Source organism: Primulina tabacum, chromosome 5, assembly GCF_025594145.1.
Source record: "Primulina tabacum isolate GXHZ01 chromosome 5, ASM2559414v2, whole genome shotgun sequence".
Classification (NCBI taxonomy): Eukaryota; Viridiplantae; Streptophyta; class Magnoliopsida; order Lamiales; family Gesneriaceae; genus Primulina; species Primulina tabacum.
Window position 1 is genome coordinate 8,515,188 of NC_134554.1, and position 15,788 is coordinate 8,530,975.

At 31.5% G+C, this 15,788-nt stretch overlaps 2 protein-coding genes across 2 annotated transcripts; one reads left to right on the top strand and one right to left on the bottom strand.

Annotated features, from left to right (window-relative positions):
• The first annotated feature begins 4,690 nt into the window (after positions 1-4,690).
• LOC142546195 (omega-6 fatty acid desaturase, chloroplastic-like) lies at positions 4,691-11,083 on the top strand. Its single transcript, XM_075653776.1, has 10 exons — positions 4,691-4,910; positions 5,013-5,073; positions 5,924-6,162; positions 6,573-6,716; positions 7,031-7,182; positions 7,695-7,817; positions 7,898-8,075; positions 10,124-10,242; positions 10,553-10,667; positions 10,746-11,083. Exons 1-10 carry the CDS (start codon positions 4,872-4,874, stop codon positions 10,905-10,907), a joined length of 1,332 nt encoding a protein of 443 aa, XP_075509891.1. The 5' UTR covers positions 4,691-4,871; the 3' UTR covers positions 10,908-11,083.
• Positions 11,084-12,530: 1,447 nt separating this feature from the next.
• LOC142546196 (BTB/POZ domain-containing protein At4g30940-like) lies at positions 12,531-14,532 on the bottom strand. Its single transcript, XM_075653777.1, has 2 exons — positions 14,380-14,532; positions 12,531-14,052 (listed from the first exon to the last, which is right to left on the bottom strand). The coding sequence occupies exon 2, from the start codon at positions 14,043-14,045 to the stop codon at positions 12,723-12,725; it is 1,323 nt and encodes a 440-aa protein (XP_075509892.1). The 5' UTR covers positions 14,046-14,052; positions 14,380-14,532; the 3' UTR covers positions 12,531-12,722.
• Positions 14,533-15,788: the final 1,256 nt, after the last annotated feature.

Below are 15,788 nucleotides of genomic sequence, written 5' to 3' on the forward strand. Positions count from 1 at the left end.
TGCACAATTTGTTTTTTATGTATTTCTTTTTCTGAATGAATAATTTTTTCTTTTTGAAAACTATTTTATTGAGAAATATTGACATTTTATATGACATCCATATGTCGCACAACCATGAAGTAACAACATAATCAATATATAACACTTAACGTACACATACAATTCTTCAATTTCTTCTTCATTGTGCTTCGTTTAAATTTAAATCTGAATCATTCTTGATCTTAATATTTCGCTTTAAATATGATTTAATATATATGTATATGTTTCATGTTACTTAGTTGGACTTAATTTAAAATATCTATAAAAAAATGTGCTTGAATTATATCATACAGAAATTAGGACATAGTATATAGGACCGCGCTTGCCGCTTTACCTAAATCTATAGATAGTAGTAATGGTGCAACTCAAATATTTTAAACCGCACAGCAGCTCAAGCACCACGGTTCGGCCGCTCTACCAAGCAGGGACAATTATTGCACCCGACAATATCCCTCCCAATAATTGCACTCCTTGCAATCAATGGGAATCGAACCCGTGACCTTGACTCTGATACCAATTGTAGGGCCGAGCGCTTGCCGCTTTACCAAAGCTATAGCTAGTAGTAATGGTGCAACTCAAATCTTTTAAACCGCACAGCAGCTCAAGCACCACGGTTCGACGGCTCTACCAAGCAGGGACAATTATTGCACCCAACATAGTAATACCCAACATTATTTTTTTTATTTAACATGTCTTTTTTTTTCATCCACTATGTTTGTCTTAACTTTTTTGTTCAAAATTTGACGCATTTCGTATACTATATGTATGAAAAACCAAGAAATTATATAATTTACAGAAACCATTTATTATTCTCTTCGTATAACAGAAGACCCAAAATACGTGGCTTTGATTGCTATACTTTCATACTTATTTTTATATAAACAACAAGACACATCATATAATATCAGAAAAATCAATTACCGCCAACAATACTAACCAAAACGAATAAAAAAATCATAACACAAACAACCTCGATAAAAAAAAATGATAACTCAAAGTTTAAAAATAATTTATTTAGTACAATAACAAAGAAATTGAAGTATATACGAGCAATAAAAAGCATAAATCACTCTCAAATTAAATATTAACTCATATTATTCATAATTTGTATAAATTTTCCAATATTTTTTTCAAATAAAGAGAAGACACCTTATTAATGTCGTCGTTTTATAGATATTCATTACACTTCTTTAAAAAAACACAAATGAAAAATGGTGCCTTGAAATCATAATAAAACCATTTAGAAAAGCAGCCGTAAAAATATAATTCAAAGTCACACAATTTTTCTTAAACCATAGAAAAATATTATACTATTGACAAAATATATATAGCAACAACAAAGCATGCGTTAACTTGTGATATAATTAAAATTTAGAATCATGCATAATCATTGAATTAGAACAAAATCGCATGCCAAAAATCTACTGGATATTATATATTTTAATAATTTATCCTTATTTGTCGTTCATCATAGGACTCTTAGACCTACCAAATTTTGTAGTTCAACTATTATTTTCATAATAAATAATATTACAAAAATAATATAAGCAAGAAAATAAAAACTCAAATTAAAATGCCTTCTATCAATCTAAGTAAAAAAAATTGATTAGAAAATATAATAATGTCGTAAAAAAATTAAATATTGATTTATAGACAGAAGTTTGAAAATACATTTGCCTCAATAAATAAAAAATATTATCTCTTGATATTCAGAGACATAAAGTAAAAACGAAGAAATATTTCAATTTTTTTAATATTTTGTAAGTCACTTCAAACTAAGTAATCTAAGCAAACAGAAAACATGCAATATGTGTTTAAAAATTAACAAAATATCTCAACAATAAAAAATTGAAAAATAACCATTTTTGTTGGATATTTGATTTTGTTTCTCTTTTCTTTGTGCAAACAAACAAATCACATAAACAATCCAAACACAATTACATGATCAATACAAATGACATATAACAATCAAACATGTTAACGCTAGGGTAAAAAAACTTCTCTCATTGCAAGAACAAAAAATGATCAAATGGAGCATATTATTTAGTAATATTTATTTAGCAGTATTTATAAAAAAACTGACTAAATAACTTAAAAACAGTGTTTGAAATCACTTACAGACAAACATTTCTCTCAATCACATATCTCTATTGACACATAAAGAGTCTGAAAATATTTTTATTCTAAATGGGAGAAAGAAATTTTGTATGACATTAATATTTATTAATAATTTATTTTTATTCAGTCTGACTGATCTCCATTTGTCTTAATATTATTATTTGACGACAATATATAAATTTAAGTAATTAAAATTAAATTTAAAAGTAAAGTAAAATAATAATTAGTTTGATTGAGTTAAATACACTATTAATGATCTTATTAAACTAAGATAAAAAATGACTTAAATAACATCATTAACATGACAAATTTTAAAACAAAAAATAATAATAATATAATAGTAAGATCACAAATGAAAGTCATATATTTAATAGATTAATTAATAGATAATATATTATTTAGTAATATGTATTTAGCATCATATATTGAAAATTGATTAAATAACTTAAATGTTTGCAATGAAATCACTTACATATAAACATTTTCTCTCAATCACGTATTTTTGTTGATACATAAGTAATCTATATATATCTACCTTCTAAATGGGAAAAAAATGTTTTATATGACTTTAATATTTATTAATAATTTAATTTTATTTAATCACACTCATCTCTATTCGTTTTCCCATTATTACCTTAATGTTCGTAATATTAACAATTTATTTAAATTTATAACATTATGATATTGATTTTCTGTGAATTTGATGTCAATGTAAATATTAAAGTAAATAATTTTGAATTTAAAAATAAAAATATATTAATGATTATTATTAAATGAACAGATGAAAAAAACAAAAAAATAAATATGTATTTATGATAGTGATTTTATGTGAATTTGATGTCAATGTAAATACTAAAGTAATTAATTTTAAATTTAAAAATAAAAATATATTAATGATTATTATTAAATGAATAGATGAAAAACAAATAAAAAATAAACATGTATTTATGATAGTGATTTTATGTGAATTTGATGTCAATGTAAATATTAAAGTAATTAATTTTAAATTTAAAAATAAAAATGTATTAATGATTATTATTAAAAGAATATATGAAAAAGAAAACATGTAGTAATTAATTTTAAATTTAAAAATAAAAATATATTAATGATTATTATTAAATGAGTAGATGAAAAAAAAAATAAATAAATAAACATGTATTTATGATAGTGATTTCCGGTGAATTTGGTGTCAATGTAAATATTAAAGTAATTAATTTTAAATTTAAAAATATATAGATTATTAGTATATAAATATAGATATAGATATAGATTAAACCTCGACATATAAATTTATAATTTCTTATTTTCTGTTTTCTTAAATATAAATTTTTTGTATTATTTATTTTAATAAAAGAATGTTTCTGTTTTGTTAAATATAAATTTTTTGTATTATTTATTTTAATAAAAGTATGTATAACACTATTACTATTATTTGTAAGGTATTTTCACAAAACCAATTAATTTTATAAATAATATTATTATATATTGAAATTTTTTGTATTATTTATTTTAATAAAAGAATGTTTCAGTTTTGTTAAATATAAATTATTTGTATTATTTATTTTAATAAAAGAATGTATAACACTATTACTATTATTTGTAAGATATTTTCACAAAACCAATTAATTTTATAAATAATATTATTACATATTGATTATTTTAATAAAAGAATTTATAACACTATTACTATTATTTGTAAGGTATTTTCACAAAACCAATTAAATTTATAAATAATATTATTACATATTGATTCGAATCATTAGTTGTTGAACAAATACTTTGATATTATTTGTAGTCATGCCATGAAATTGAGTGAAAGAGTAATAAATAATAATTAGTCAATGGATTAATAATAATTAACTAATTACATAAAAAGGAGACAAAGTGTCATTAGAATACAATTTTAACGAGGATAATAAAGGAAATTCACAATTCAATCTGTATATTTATATAGATATAGATATAGATTAAGTAGTTTTTAAGTAAAATAAAAAAATTAGAGATTGTTTTGATCTGATGATAATATCATATTCAATCACCCATTTTATCATATTTTCTCGTTTTACTCTCATTTTTTTAAGTGTCTCGAGCCCACTTTTCGTTTTACATAATTTTTATCGGTTTAATAATTTTGTCAAGAGGGAAATAATCATATGATGATTGTTAGGCATGTTAATGTTTTTTCCTGTTTTGAGTTAACAAGTCAAGAATGAGGAATATGTTATCCATATTGCGGAAAAATGAGATTATAAATTGGTTCATTCTATTATATATATAAAAACAGCTTTGATTTCTAAATCTCGTTCGATGAGGATCAAGAAGAGCTAAGTTTGTATGAATTAATAAATTAAACTTTTATTTGGTTATATTTTTAGTGCAAATAAATCGATTTTCAATATTTTAATCAATGTTCATAGCTTCTAATTCTTGGTTTTCGTAAATGCCGGAGAAGAGAAGTTACATGCTTACATGATCCATGTACACATATATTATTATTATTATTTTATTTTATTTTGAATTAAATAAAACGACAAAGTAGAGGATGAGCAAAATCTGCAAGAAGAGTTGGAAAAGGAAGAATGTGCATCATTCACATCGATACTCATGGCTCTCAACTCTTATTGGTACGATATCCCAAACAAAATTCTATCCACCACTCAACCTAAGCCCATCAAATATATATAAGCTCTAAATTTCATGTTCTCTGTATTTCCATGGCTTGTAGACTTGCACACTCCGGCTTTCTTTTCTTGGTATGCGAAAACTGAATTTATCTTTGACACACTCATAAAGTCGTTTCTTTTTCTCTTCAAGGCTTTATTTTTGGAGAATTTCATTTTGTTTTTAATTTTTAGAGACCCCAAAAGAAGCAGTGTGCGGGCAAACGAGCTGATGCCCGAAATTGTACTTCACCAGGTTATGTTTTTATTTTCTTTATTTTTTTTGGGTAATCTTTTATCTTTTTATTTATTGGTGTGTTTAATGTAAAATGTGGTTTCAGGGTTGAATTGAACTGCAAGTTTTTTTGGTTTTCTATTCATATTTTCTTTTGCACCTCTTGTTCTAACATGGTTTAAGGAGTAACTTTGGCTCCTGACTTGAAGCCATTGTCTTCCTTCATTCGCAATATGAAGCGCTGATGAAGGAATTAATGTTTTTTTGTGCAAAGTTTCTATTTTCTAATGTTATCCATGGAGTCCTAAGAAGAAACTAAAATAAGTGAGAGATTGAATGACGCTGACAAACAAGACAAAATACAATGGACCCTGCTATAAGGATGAATTGGAATTTGGAAATGAACGAATGTACAGAGATTGCAATGAATCTTGCTATAATTATTGTCATATGATTGACTTTTCTTGTCGTAGAAGATATTTACCTCTCCTTCTTGAGTGGCATTCTTGTGAAGTCTTACTCTAAATTTGTTGGAACACAAGGAGGAACAACAAAATACAGAAAGTGATGTTTCGATATGGGAAGTTCTGAAAATCAGATCACAAGTTATTGCCATGTGCGCATTTGTGTGAATGTATTTTCACTTCATCGCATTTTCACTTCGATGATAACGGGAAAATGGACACAAATCAATCTGTTTTTGAGTAAAGTCTGCTTCACAAGGAATTTTTATGGCGAATTTTGTCCAAGTCAGTGTCCACCACCATTGGAATTGCTCATACATCCTGGATTAACATGTTTCGTCTTTGCAGGCATGTTACTTTACGGTGTATAAATAACATATTTTTATTCATTGTCTAATAAAAAACAGGTACATATCTTTTGAAGTGGGAAAATCTACCTCAAAGAGGAACTGCACAGAAACCGTGTCTCATACACTTTAAAAGGTGTAAAATTGTGAAAGCGAAGGCTGTCTCAGTGGCACCATCTCCAACTGATAGCACAGAGCATAGACTACAGTTATGTCAAAATTATGGCTTTCGGCAGATTGGAGAACCTCTACCAGATAATGTAACAATAAAAGATATAATCGATACATTACCAAGAAAGGTACGTTTACATTTACGCTTCTTTAATCCACACATTTTCTTTCTGACTTTTGCTCTAAAGCAAGAAATTTTCTCTTTTACAGTTATCAGTTAGTTATTTACTTAGTTGAAAAAGGTTGACAGGGTGGTTTTATACCCTCAACTTCTTACCTAGTTCTTACCCTTTCTTACTATTTGGAACCCTTTTAAGTACCTCAGAACTAATAATGACTTGGGTTCATTTCATGATAGCTACTGGGATGCCGCTCCCTTTAGCTGAAAACTCTTGTGAGGCATCCCTTTAACGAAAAACTCTTGTGATTCTATAACTAAACATGGTTAAGTGCAACCAGAACAAAGAGAATTCAGTTACTTTATGTACCAGTTTTACATCACATTCCCAATGTTTTACCTTTGCTATTTGTGTAAAAGGTGTTCGAAATAGATGATATCAAAGCATGGAAGTCTGTACTGGTATCTGTAACTTCCTATTCTTTGGGGATTTGGATGATAGCCAAAGCACCATGGTATCTTCTTCCTCTGTCTTGGGCCTGGACTGGTACTGCTATTACAGGGGTTAGTTATGTTCTTATAATTCCTATGCACTTCATTGTTTTCAGTTGATTGATCCTTAGAAGTGTGGAAGAAATAAAGATACAAACATTGAAGGAATCCATTTTCAAACGCCCCCCCCCCCCCCCCCCCCCCGTACATCAAATTCGGCCCAGTAAAGGCAAAGGCCATCTGTGTTGCAAATTTGCAACTTGGAAATGCTTTAAATTTTTTTATGATCCTATAAATATCTTATAGTTCATGTCAATTCACCGAATTCTTTGATGATGTACAATGTTTTAACTTTTGTTTATGTTCACCCTTCGGCCGTTGTGAAGTTTTTTGTTATAGGACATGATTGTGCACACAAATCATTCTCACGGAACAAATTATTGGAAGATGTTGTTGGAACTCTGGCCTTCATGCCTCTGATATACCCTTATGAACCATGGCGATTTAAGCATGATAGGCATCATGCAAAAACAAATATGTTAGTTTCCTGTTTCTTGATACCTTTTTATTTTGGTAGAGTTTCAATATCTTTTTATGTTTATTCAGTCCTTCGATCTAATGTTGTAGGAGTCCAGTGGCTTACTGTGTGTTTCCAATAATTGCTGCTAAGATTTTCTTATTAATCTAACACAAAATTTTAAAATATGAAGTTTCTAGTTTGTTGAATGTGTTGTGTGGAACTTGGAGCGTGCAATGGTCTTGAATTCAAATACCAAGGCAAACCAACTTTTAGAAAACACACTCTACCCTGTCTTTATGTATAAAGACTGAGACTTGTGTCCCTGCCAGCCGTAGATATGGACATTACTAATGCAAGTGAATGATTCCAAATGCAGAAAAATAAAAAAAGTTATAACTTATAATTTGTTTTATAAGCTGGAGTAATATTTTAAGAAAAATAAGGAAAAAACTAAAATATCAAATTACCAAGGAAGTAGAGGTAGGAAGAGAATGTGAAATGGGATAATTTAATTCACCTTTATATTTCAGGTTGCTAGAGGATACGGCCTGGCACCCTGTTAAAAGAGAGGAATTTGAGTCTTCACCAGCACTTCGAAAGGCGATTATCTTTGGATATGGCCCATTCAGAACATGGATGTCTATTGCTCACTGGTAAGATTCAGTACATATCTTTGTTGAGTTTCATTGAAAATCTCGCTTTATATGTGTTTGGTTGAAAAATAATCTTACAGGTTGATGTGGCACTTTGATCTGAAGAAGTTCAGACCTAATGAAGTTAACCGTGTGAAAATAAGCCTGGCCTGTGTATTTGCTTTTATGGCTATTGGATGGCCGCTGATAATATACAAGACCGGAGTCATAGGCTGGGTCAAGTTCTGGTTGATGCCGTGGTTAGGCTATCACTTCTGGGTAATGCTTTTTTCTAACATCTTTTTTGATATTATGCAAATGGCCCATTTGTTATGTTCTCAAGATTTAGTGGAGGATTTAGTAGGGTCAAGCGTCCACCTCAAATGGAAAATTTTGAAATTTTACATGCAATATTTAAAACTGCGTGTTTCACCTCCAAAAATCAGTTTAATCATCCTTCGACCTTCCTTACCTCCTCTACCGATCTATCCTTCCTCCCCTCCTTAATTCCTGGATGTGCCCTGCCTAGGATGTGCTTTTGATAGTTTATCACATTGTTGTATTAACCCAAGAACTCATCAACTTTAAAATTGATTTGGTCTCTTAGTTCTATTGGAATATCTATTTTGCCAGTTCTAGTCAAAATCAATTAATTATATCATTATGATGATGTCATAATATTATTGCACACGTTTAAAAGTGGGAAAATGCAAAGTATGAGATGGGGTTAAATTGATTAAAAGTTGAAAAAATGCAAGAGATGGTGTTAAATTGAAACCACTCGAAAAAAAACCTTTGCCCTATTTACCCACGTTTGGGTGAATTTTTAATGAACATCCTTTTATTACTAAAACGAGAGAAAAGAGAACCACGATCTTGACCTGATTTACCAATCAACCTGTCTCACCTTACCTCTCCTGTATCTCTAGTTTTGTAGATTGGTTGTATATTAGCATCATTAATCAAAGAAAGACGTGGGGAATTGGCTGTTTTATTGAATGAATAGTGATGATGAGTTACATCAGAATATATAGAAGTTCTACCAAATCAAAATACTATCTATTCTAGTCTAATTTGAATTTAAACACGAAAGATAAAATGTTATCTAAACTAAACCAGTCAAAGAGTTATCTTATCATCTAATCTTTTGATATTCAACACACCCTCAAGCTGGATCGTAGATGTTAATCATACCCAGCTTGGAAATCATGTCTTCAAACTTAGATGATTCAGATTCAGCGAGCTGAGTTTTTTTGTTATTTTCTTCCACCAATTTGGTAGGAGCTTCAAGAATCACATTAGGTAATCGTTCATTGATCTCCCATAAATTTGGTTTTTCTATTTTTCCCCATGACATTTTTTTTGTGAAAATGGTGTATTTCCAGAAAAGAAACATCCATAGTGATATAAAATTTTGGCCTATAGGATTGAAACAATTGTACCGTTGTGTTCTCGGAAGAGTGGACATTTGCAGGATCATCCGAGAAAGATGGCTGATGAGAAGTAAGGGCCGAGCTGTCGTTCAGTGGTTTTGAAGTGGGTGAGCCCAACATGCATTTGCTATCGCTTTCTTCAAGACCTACCTCGGAGAATACTGTCCAAAGGTTGGATGTTGGCTTGGTACCTAGAATCATGGAGCATCACCCCTAGCGTAAATCATGGAGCATGCATTCAATTTCAAAAATTTCTAAAGTGTTCTCCTTGGAGGAATGCATATCTCGTGTGGCTTCCAGATGTCCATCGTTGTGTCATTTATAGGATAAATATTCACCAATTTCTGGGCTCATGGAATTGATTAACCATGACATAACCATGTTGTTCTCGGATCTCCATGTTTTGAATGTCGAGTTTGTCTTTTTCTCTTCCACAGACGAATAACATCGAGGATTGGGACCAAGAAAGATATTCTTGTCATTTAATTTATGGCAAGTGATTGGGACGGTGGATGATTCCCGAAACCCAGTGGTCAGGCATACTGGATTCGAAGATCCAAAGGTGTTGGATGAGGAGTCTTCGTCGGAGATAGATCCCATGCCGTATTTTGTCATCGGCGGCAACCTGTCTCTGATATCATGTTGTTAATGGACGAAAGACATGGGGAATTGGCTATTTTATTGAATGAACACTAACGAAGAGTTACATCAGAATATATAGAAGTTCTACCAAATCAAAATACTATTTAATCTAATCTAATTTGAATTTAAACATGAAAGATGATATGATAACAAATCAAAAAGTCATCTTATCATCTAATCTTTTGATATTTCAACAAGTTCTTACTCCATATTTTGGATATGTAACCCGAACTACCTGTTTGCATTTCGCAGATGAGCACTTTCACAATGGTCCATCACACTGCTCCTCATATACCCTTCAAGTCTTCAAATGAGTGGAATGCTGCTCAGGCCCAGCTTAATGGAACTGTTCACTGCGATTACCCGAGTTGGTAAGAGTGCTTCATTTTCTCTCCCCCTAAATCTAAATGAATTAGATGTCGAGGGAGAAGTTAATATCAAATCATTAACTAGTAGAAAAGAGAGAGAAATATGTGGGGCCAAAGGTTTGCGAATACATTTAAAGTTAAAGCTATTAATAAAGGTGCAACTCAGATTTTTTAAAATGTATAGTAGCCCAATATCATATGCTGATTACTGTAATACATAGACGATCATAAAGGACAGTGACAACATTTGTCGTTACCCAACATTATCTTTTCTTCTCTCGATGAATCCATTTTTCTATGTGATACTTGATAGGATTGAAATTCTTTGTCATGATATCAACGTACACATTCCTCATCACATATCATCGAGAATTCCTAGCTATAACTTGAGGAAAGCTCATAAATCGCTTCAAGAAAACTGGGGGAAGGTATTATTATTACCATCCAAATTTCGATTTATTATGTTTGCTCATTTTCTATGAAGTTTTATTTTGAATGCTTAACAGTACCTGAATGAAGCTACATGGAATTGGCGTTTGATGAAGACAATTCTGACCATATGTCATGTTTACGACAAGGACCAAAACTACGTCGCTTTCGACGAACTCTCCCCTGAGGACTCTCAACCAATCACATTCCTTAAAAAAGTAATGCCCAATTATGCGTGATTTTTTAGTGTGGTGGCACTGCATTTTTGTTCGTATCTTGATTCATTTTTTTTGTCGAATGAGTTGTCAGAGTCTCATGTACAACAAGAAAAGTCTTGTATTCTTACTTAAGTTTTATAGAAAAATCCTAAATCTGATCATCATCAGCTGCATGATCAGATATACAACTTCGTTTATTGATAGAAAATACGAAGTTCTTTCCAGTGAAAGTCACAGTCAAGTTCCTCTGGGCAATCTCTATGTTAGCTGCCACTGGGTGATCTATACCCTGTTTTGCTAGGACAATTGGATCCTCTATGGCCATATGAAAGCATGTGTGTTAACATCTCATGTTTTTACCCGTACAACTCGAAATTAAAACCCAAATCTCTACTGCAATCCAAAATAAATTACGTAGGACAAAGGAGAAACACCCTTCAATTTTCATTGTGTTTTTTAGTGCTCACTTCTTTGGCAAATGTAAGGACTTAATGAAATTTCTGCAAGAACTTGTTTGTTGTAGTCGAGTAACTTTGACATTGTAATTTTGGACATGAACTGACTCAAAGTTTTGCATCTACAGCTAAAAGCTCACAGCCCTTTGACCCCATTTGATAGAGTGTTTAAAGTCGATCATAAACTAATTTTGCCCGAGAAAGCAAAGAGATTAAATAAATGATTCCCAAATTATCGATATTCTTTGGTTGGAGAGAATGCATAAAGTGGTTGAAACTGCAAAAGAAAGCATGATGCTTATATTCTATTTGAGTTGTTTGGTGATAAAGAGAGAAAGAAATAAATAAAGTATTTTCTTCAACCACCATTTTCCTTTCCTCCCCCCCACTTTCCACCTTCCCATAACATGACCTATTAGACTAAGCCAAAAATATCTCATTTTTTAAATTAGCAAAAGATGTAAACTATATTTCCTTCCAAAATAAGAGTATCATATCATCAAGTTGTTTAGGTCCTCTCATTTGCAAGTAAATTACGTAACAAATCGAGTTAAACCACACCGTAATGGATATGTGCACTAGAAAGGATAAGAATCAGTATTGGAAAAGTAAAGGGCGAAAAGAAGATGTCCCGATTCGAGGAGACTTGGCAAACACTAAATTTTGCGGTCCTAGAAAGCCACGAAAATGATAGATGTAAGTTGTAACCTTCTGTAGTATGTGCTAATAGTAATAGATCACGGTGGACTCCGTGGGACTAATGCAACCATCAATCTCATAGATGGGGAAAGACAATGCTACTAATGTCAACAACATGTTAAATTAGTACTCTCGACCGGAACGCGAGTCAATCCGGCTCGGTAAAAATTTGCTCGCTTAAGCCTGACCCAGTTAAACAGGACTGCCGGGTTTTCGACTAATAACCCAGAGAAATTTGCAAGGGGGCAGATTTTTTGTTATCAAAATAATGTTCTCCATTTTTATATTTAATGTATGCTTTTTAAAAAAATAATAGTTCTGTACGCTTCAAAAAATATATATATATTTATTGAGTTAACATGTTTATAAATAGTTTGTATTTTTTTTTTCACATTCTTTTATTTTATTTCGATCTATTATTTACAACTGTTAGGTTTCTCCATGGTTTGTGCATTTAGTGTTTTCTGCTAGAAGCAAAGAAACAAACCTTAACATTTTTGTTGAGCAATCAATTTCTTATGCCATTATGATACCTTTGTACATTGTGAACTGCAGGCAACACTCGTTTTCTTCTATAATTACAAAATCACCTAAAAGTATACATCACTTGTAATCCAAGAAATATAGTGGAAGCATTCAAAACAAATGTATGTCAATCAAACTTTGGTTAATCTGTCAAAAATCATATAATTGGTGGAGGCTTAGTTTCCCATATATCAAAAACATTTTCTTCACTACGTAGTGCAAAAAGTCGATCCCCGCCTATCGAAAAGTCGAATATCGAACCACCCAGACTGTTCTTCAACCTCGACGTCAATACCCACTCGGGACCACAAAACACCGATATACTGTCATTCATCGACGAAAATAGCTGTCCATCGTGCAATGCCAGCTTTGGATAGCAGGGCTCGTCCGGCATTTGGCCCTTCATAAGCCTGCTTCTCGAACTCCACCTGACAGTTCCTTCAGAACTCCTCAAATCTATGAATCCCAAATCCTCATACTCATTCACCACGCATATCGAATTTGTTTCCTCCATCGCTATCGCATCCCTGACCCTTCGTTCTTCATTTATCGAATCCCCGATATCACACCAACCCCACACCATGTTTTTAACCCGAAAATCCAACAAGCTAACGTAACAATAATCTTTTCTTGGGAACATTGTTGAAACTAACAAACAGTTTGTACGATGTAACCATTGCAACTTGTCAGCATCACCGAGTGACCATCCGTTCGGTTCGTAGAAAAAATCTATCTGTTTTCCGGTTACTTGGTCCCAAACACCGATCCCATACTCGTTGCTTCGACCTTTACAACTAGAAAACAACTTGGAATATGAATCAGTACACAATGCACCACCAGTGTAACTCTTCACCTGATTTTCGTGCTTCACGTGAAACTTAAACCTTAATTCTCCCGTCAATGCATTGAACAATCCCATTCCTCCGTCGTCTCGGCCTAACCTCTCGCAGGCGCTGATGACAACATTCTTGGGATCGACCCAAATCGCATCATTCACCCTTTGATAATCAAGATTAATAGGAGGGTGCTCTTCCAGCATCCAATCATACACATGAACCATACTACCATGAGCCACACAGAAGCCACCATCTGGTCCGGCCCGAATGGCAGTGCCGTCCCCTGGAGCCCGCCCGACAATGGTACGAGCCAAATGGAGCCGATTCCCGTCGAATGGGCCCCACTTCGCAGTCCTGACATGGTCCAAGAGGCCATAGAACAGGGCTTCACTGTATACCAATTTCTCAGGAACATTTGAGGGTATGTGAAGCTCCCCTGTTCGGAGGAGATCAAGAAGGACCGCAAAGCAATCCGGGTTTCGATCGATGAAGTGTTCAGTGACGGCGTCGGATTGGAGACCCCAATTTTCATCAAACATAGAGCCGAAGAGGGAATTCTGGCCAGCGTTCCCCAGGGTTGTGGCCGTGGTTTCAAAGTTCCGGCCGCCAACATTGAATTTCACCCTATCTTTCTGAACTCCCATTATTCCGCTGAAATCACCCCAAGAAATGGATTTGATCTTCAAAGTGACGGAAACAATAGAGATAAATGACACAAAACAAACTGTATATGAAATCAAAATCAAGAGCTTGGTGTAGCCGAAAGAACATAAGGAGACAAAATCCAGGAAAATAAGGAGAAAAGGGGATCAAGTTCCAAATTTTAACGCTTCAATCCAAGTACCCAGAAAGCTCGCAGAGAAATCAGAAATAAATATATTCACTTAACGCAGAAAATCTGTAGCTTTTTTAGCAGAAAATATGCATATGGAAAAGATTGACAGAGGATGAAAAAAGAATCGAAAAACTGCGAAGTACATAACAAATATTTCCCAGATGGGCTTGAGAATCTTGTGGAATTCGGTGAAAAAGTGCGGAAAATTCAAGGCGGGGGGCGGTTGGAATTTCAGAATCCACTCTGTTTTCTGATCTTGTGTCTTACCATTTTCGGCATTTGATACTATGAACCAATTAATCTTTAAGCTTTTTACCTTTTAATATTAATATTTAAGCAGTTTGTATGTAAAAAGTTAAAAATCATTGTAAAATAAAAAAATAAAGAGATTATCTTGATAAGATTTTTTTATATAATTTATAGTAAAAATTATTTAAGTAATATATTTTTTATTTTTAAAATTTTATAATATTTATTTTACAACAAATTTTTTTTTGATTTTTTAATATCTGAATTGAAATAATCATTTTGTTACTACACCGTGACACCACAAATATTTATTCTACAATCAACATTTATTAAATATTAAAATTTAGATGTATCGAAAAAAATATTAAAATTTAGTATGAATCTAATTTTTTTTAAATGTTATAGTAACAATATTGTATTATTTTTGTGTTTTAAAGTTTTTATATTGTTATGTTTAATTTAAAAATAATTATATTATGGGAAATCAAATATTTTGATAATAACATGTGGACGTTTACATTATAATACTAGTGCTAGTCTCAATTTCATGGATGAATTTTTTTCAATCATTTTATTTTCTTCCAAGTATTTAATATTTTTTTCCTTCATAAAAGCTAATTCAAAGTATAAATAAAAATATTGTTTAAAACAAAATATTTAAATAAACCCACTACCATATTATAAAATCTTATATAGAGAAATAATACAAATAGACAACAAATATAAGATATTTTGATCGAACCCTTGAGAATATATAAGACAAAAATTTGTGTGAGACGGTCTCACGGATCGTATTTTGTGACACAGATATCTTATTTAGATCATCCATAAAAAAATATTATTTTTTATTATGTCTTAATAAAGACCTAGTCTTATTTATAAGATATATCCAATTATTTCAAAAAATTATATATAAACAAATTAAATTATAAATATATGAAATATATATAATTTTTTTTCAAAAATAATAATAGATATCGTGGAAGAAATTAAGTGAGTAAAAATTATCAATTTTTATATTTTTGGGACACATCTTCTGGTGAAAGAATATTAATTTGATTGAAGTAAATATAGACGTGTGAAGTTGGTTATAGACTTTGGACCAAGTCAACTCGATGGGAAGTCAACTCAGCTGCCATAAATAGCTGCGTGTCCACTGGGACATACATACATATATCTAATATATATCCATCAAAATTCATGGAAATTTTATCGATTAATTTTTTCTAACAAAAATAAATTTAGATAGGAAAATAATCATAAACAGATGCCTCAACCGAGGTAGTTATTTTCTAATAAAAAA

Excerpts from the sequence above, each read along its gene's own strand:
- LOC142546195 (XM_075653776.1), top strand. The coding sequence starts at position 4,872 with ATGGCTTGTAGACTTGCACACTCCGGCTTTCTTTTCTTG. Across the intron at positions 5,074-5,923 it reads CCGAAATTGTACTTCACCAG|GTACATATCTTTTGAAGTGG; the intron begins GTTATGTTTTTA and ends AATAAAAAACAG. Across the intron at positions 10,243-10,552 it reads CACTGCGATTACCCGAGTTG|GATTGAAATTCTTTGTCATG; the intron begins GTAAGAGTGCTT and ends GATACTTGATAG.
- LOC142546196 (XM_075653777.1), bottom strand. The coding sequence starts at position 14,045 with ATGGGAGTTCAGAAAGATAGGGTGAAATTCAATGTTGGCGGCCGGAAC.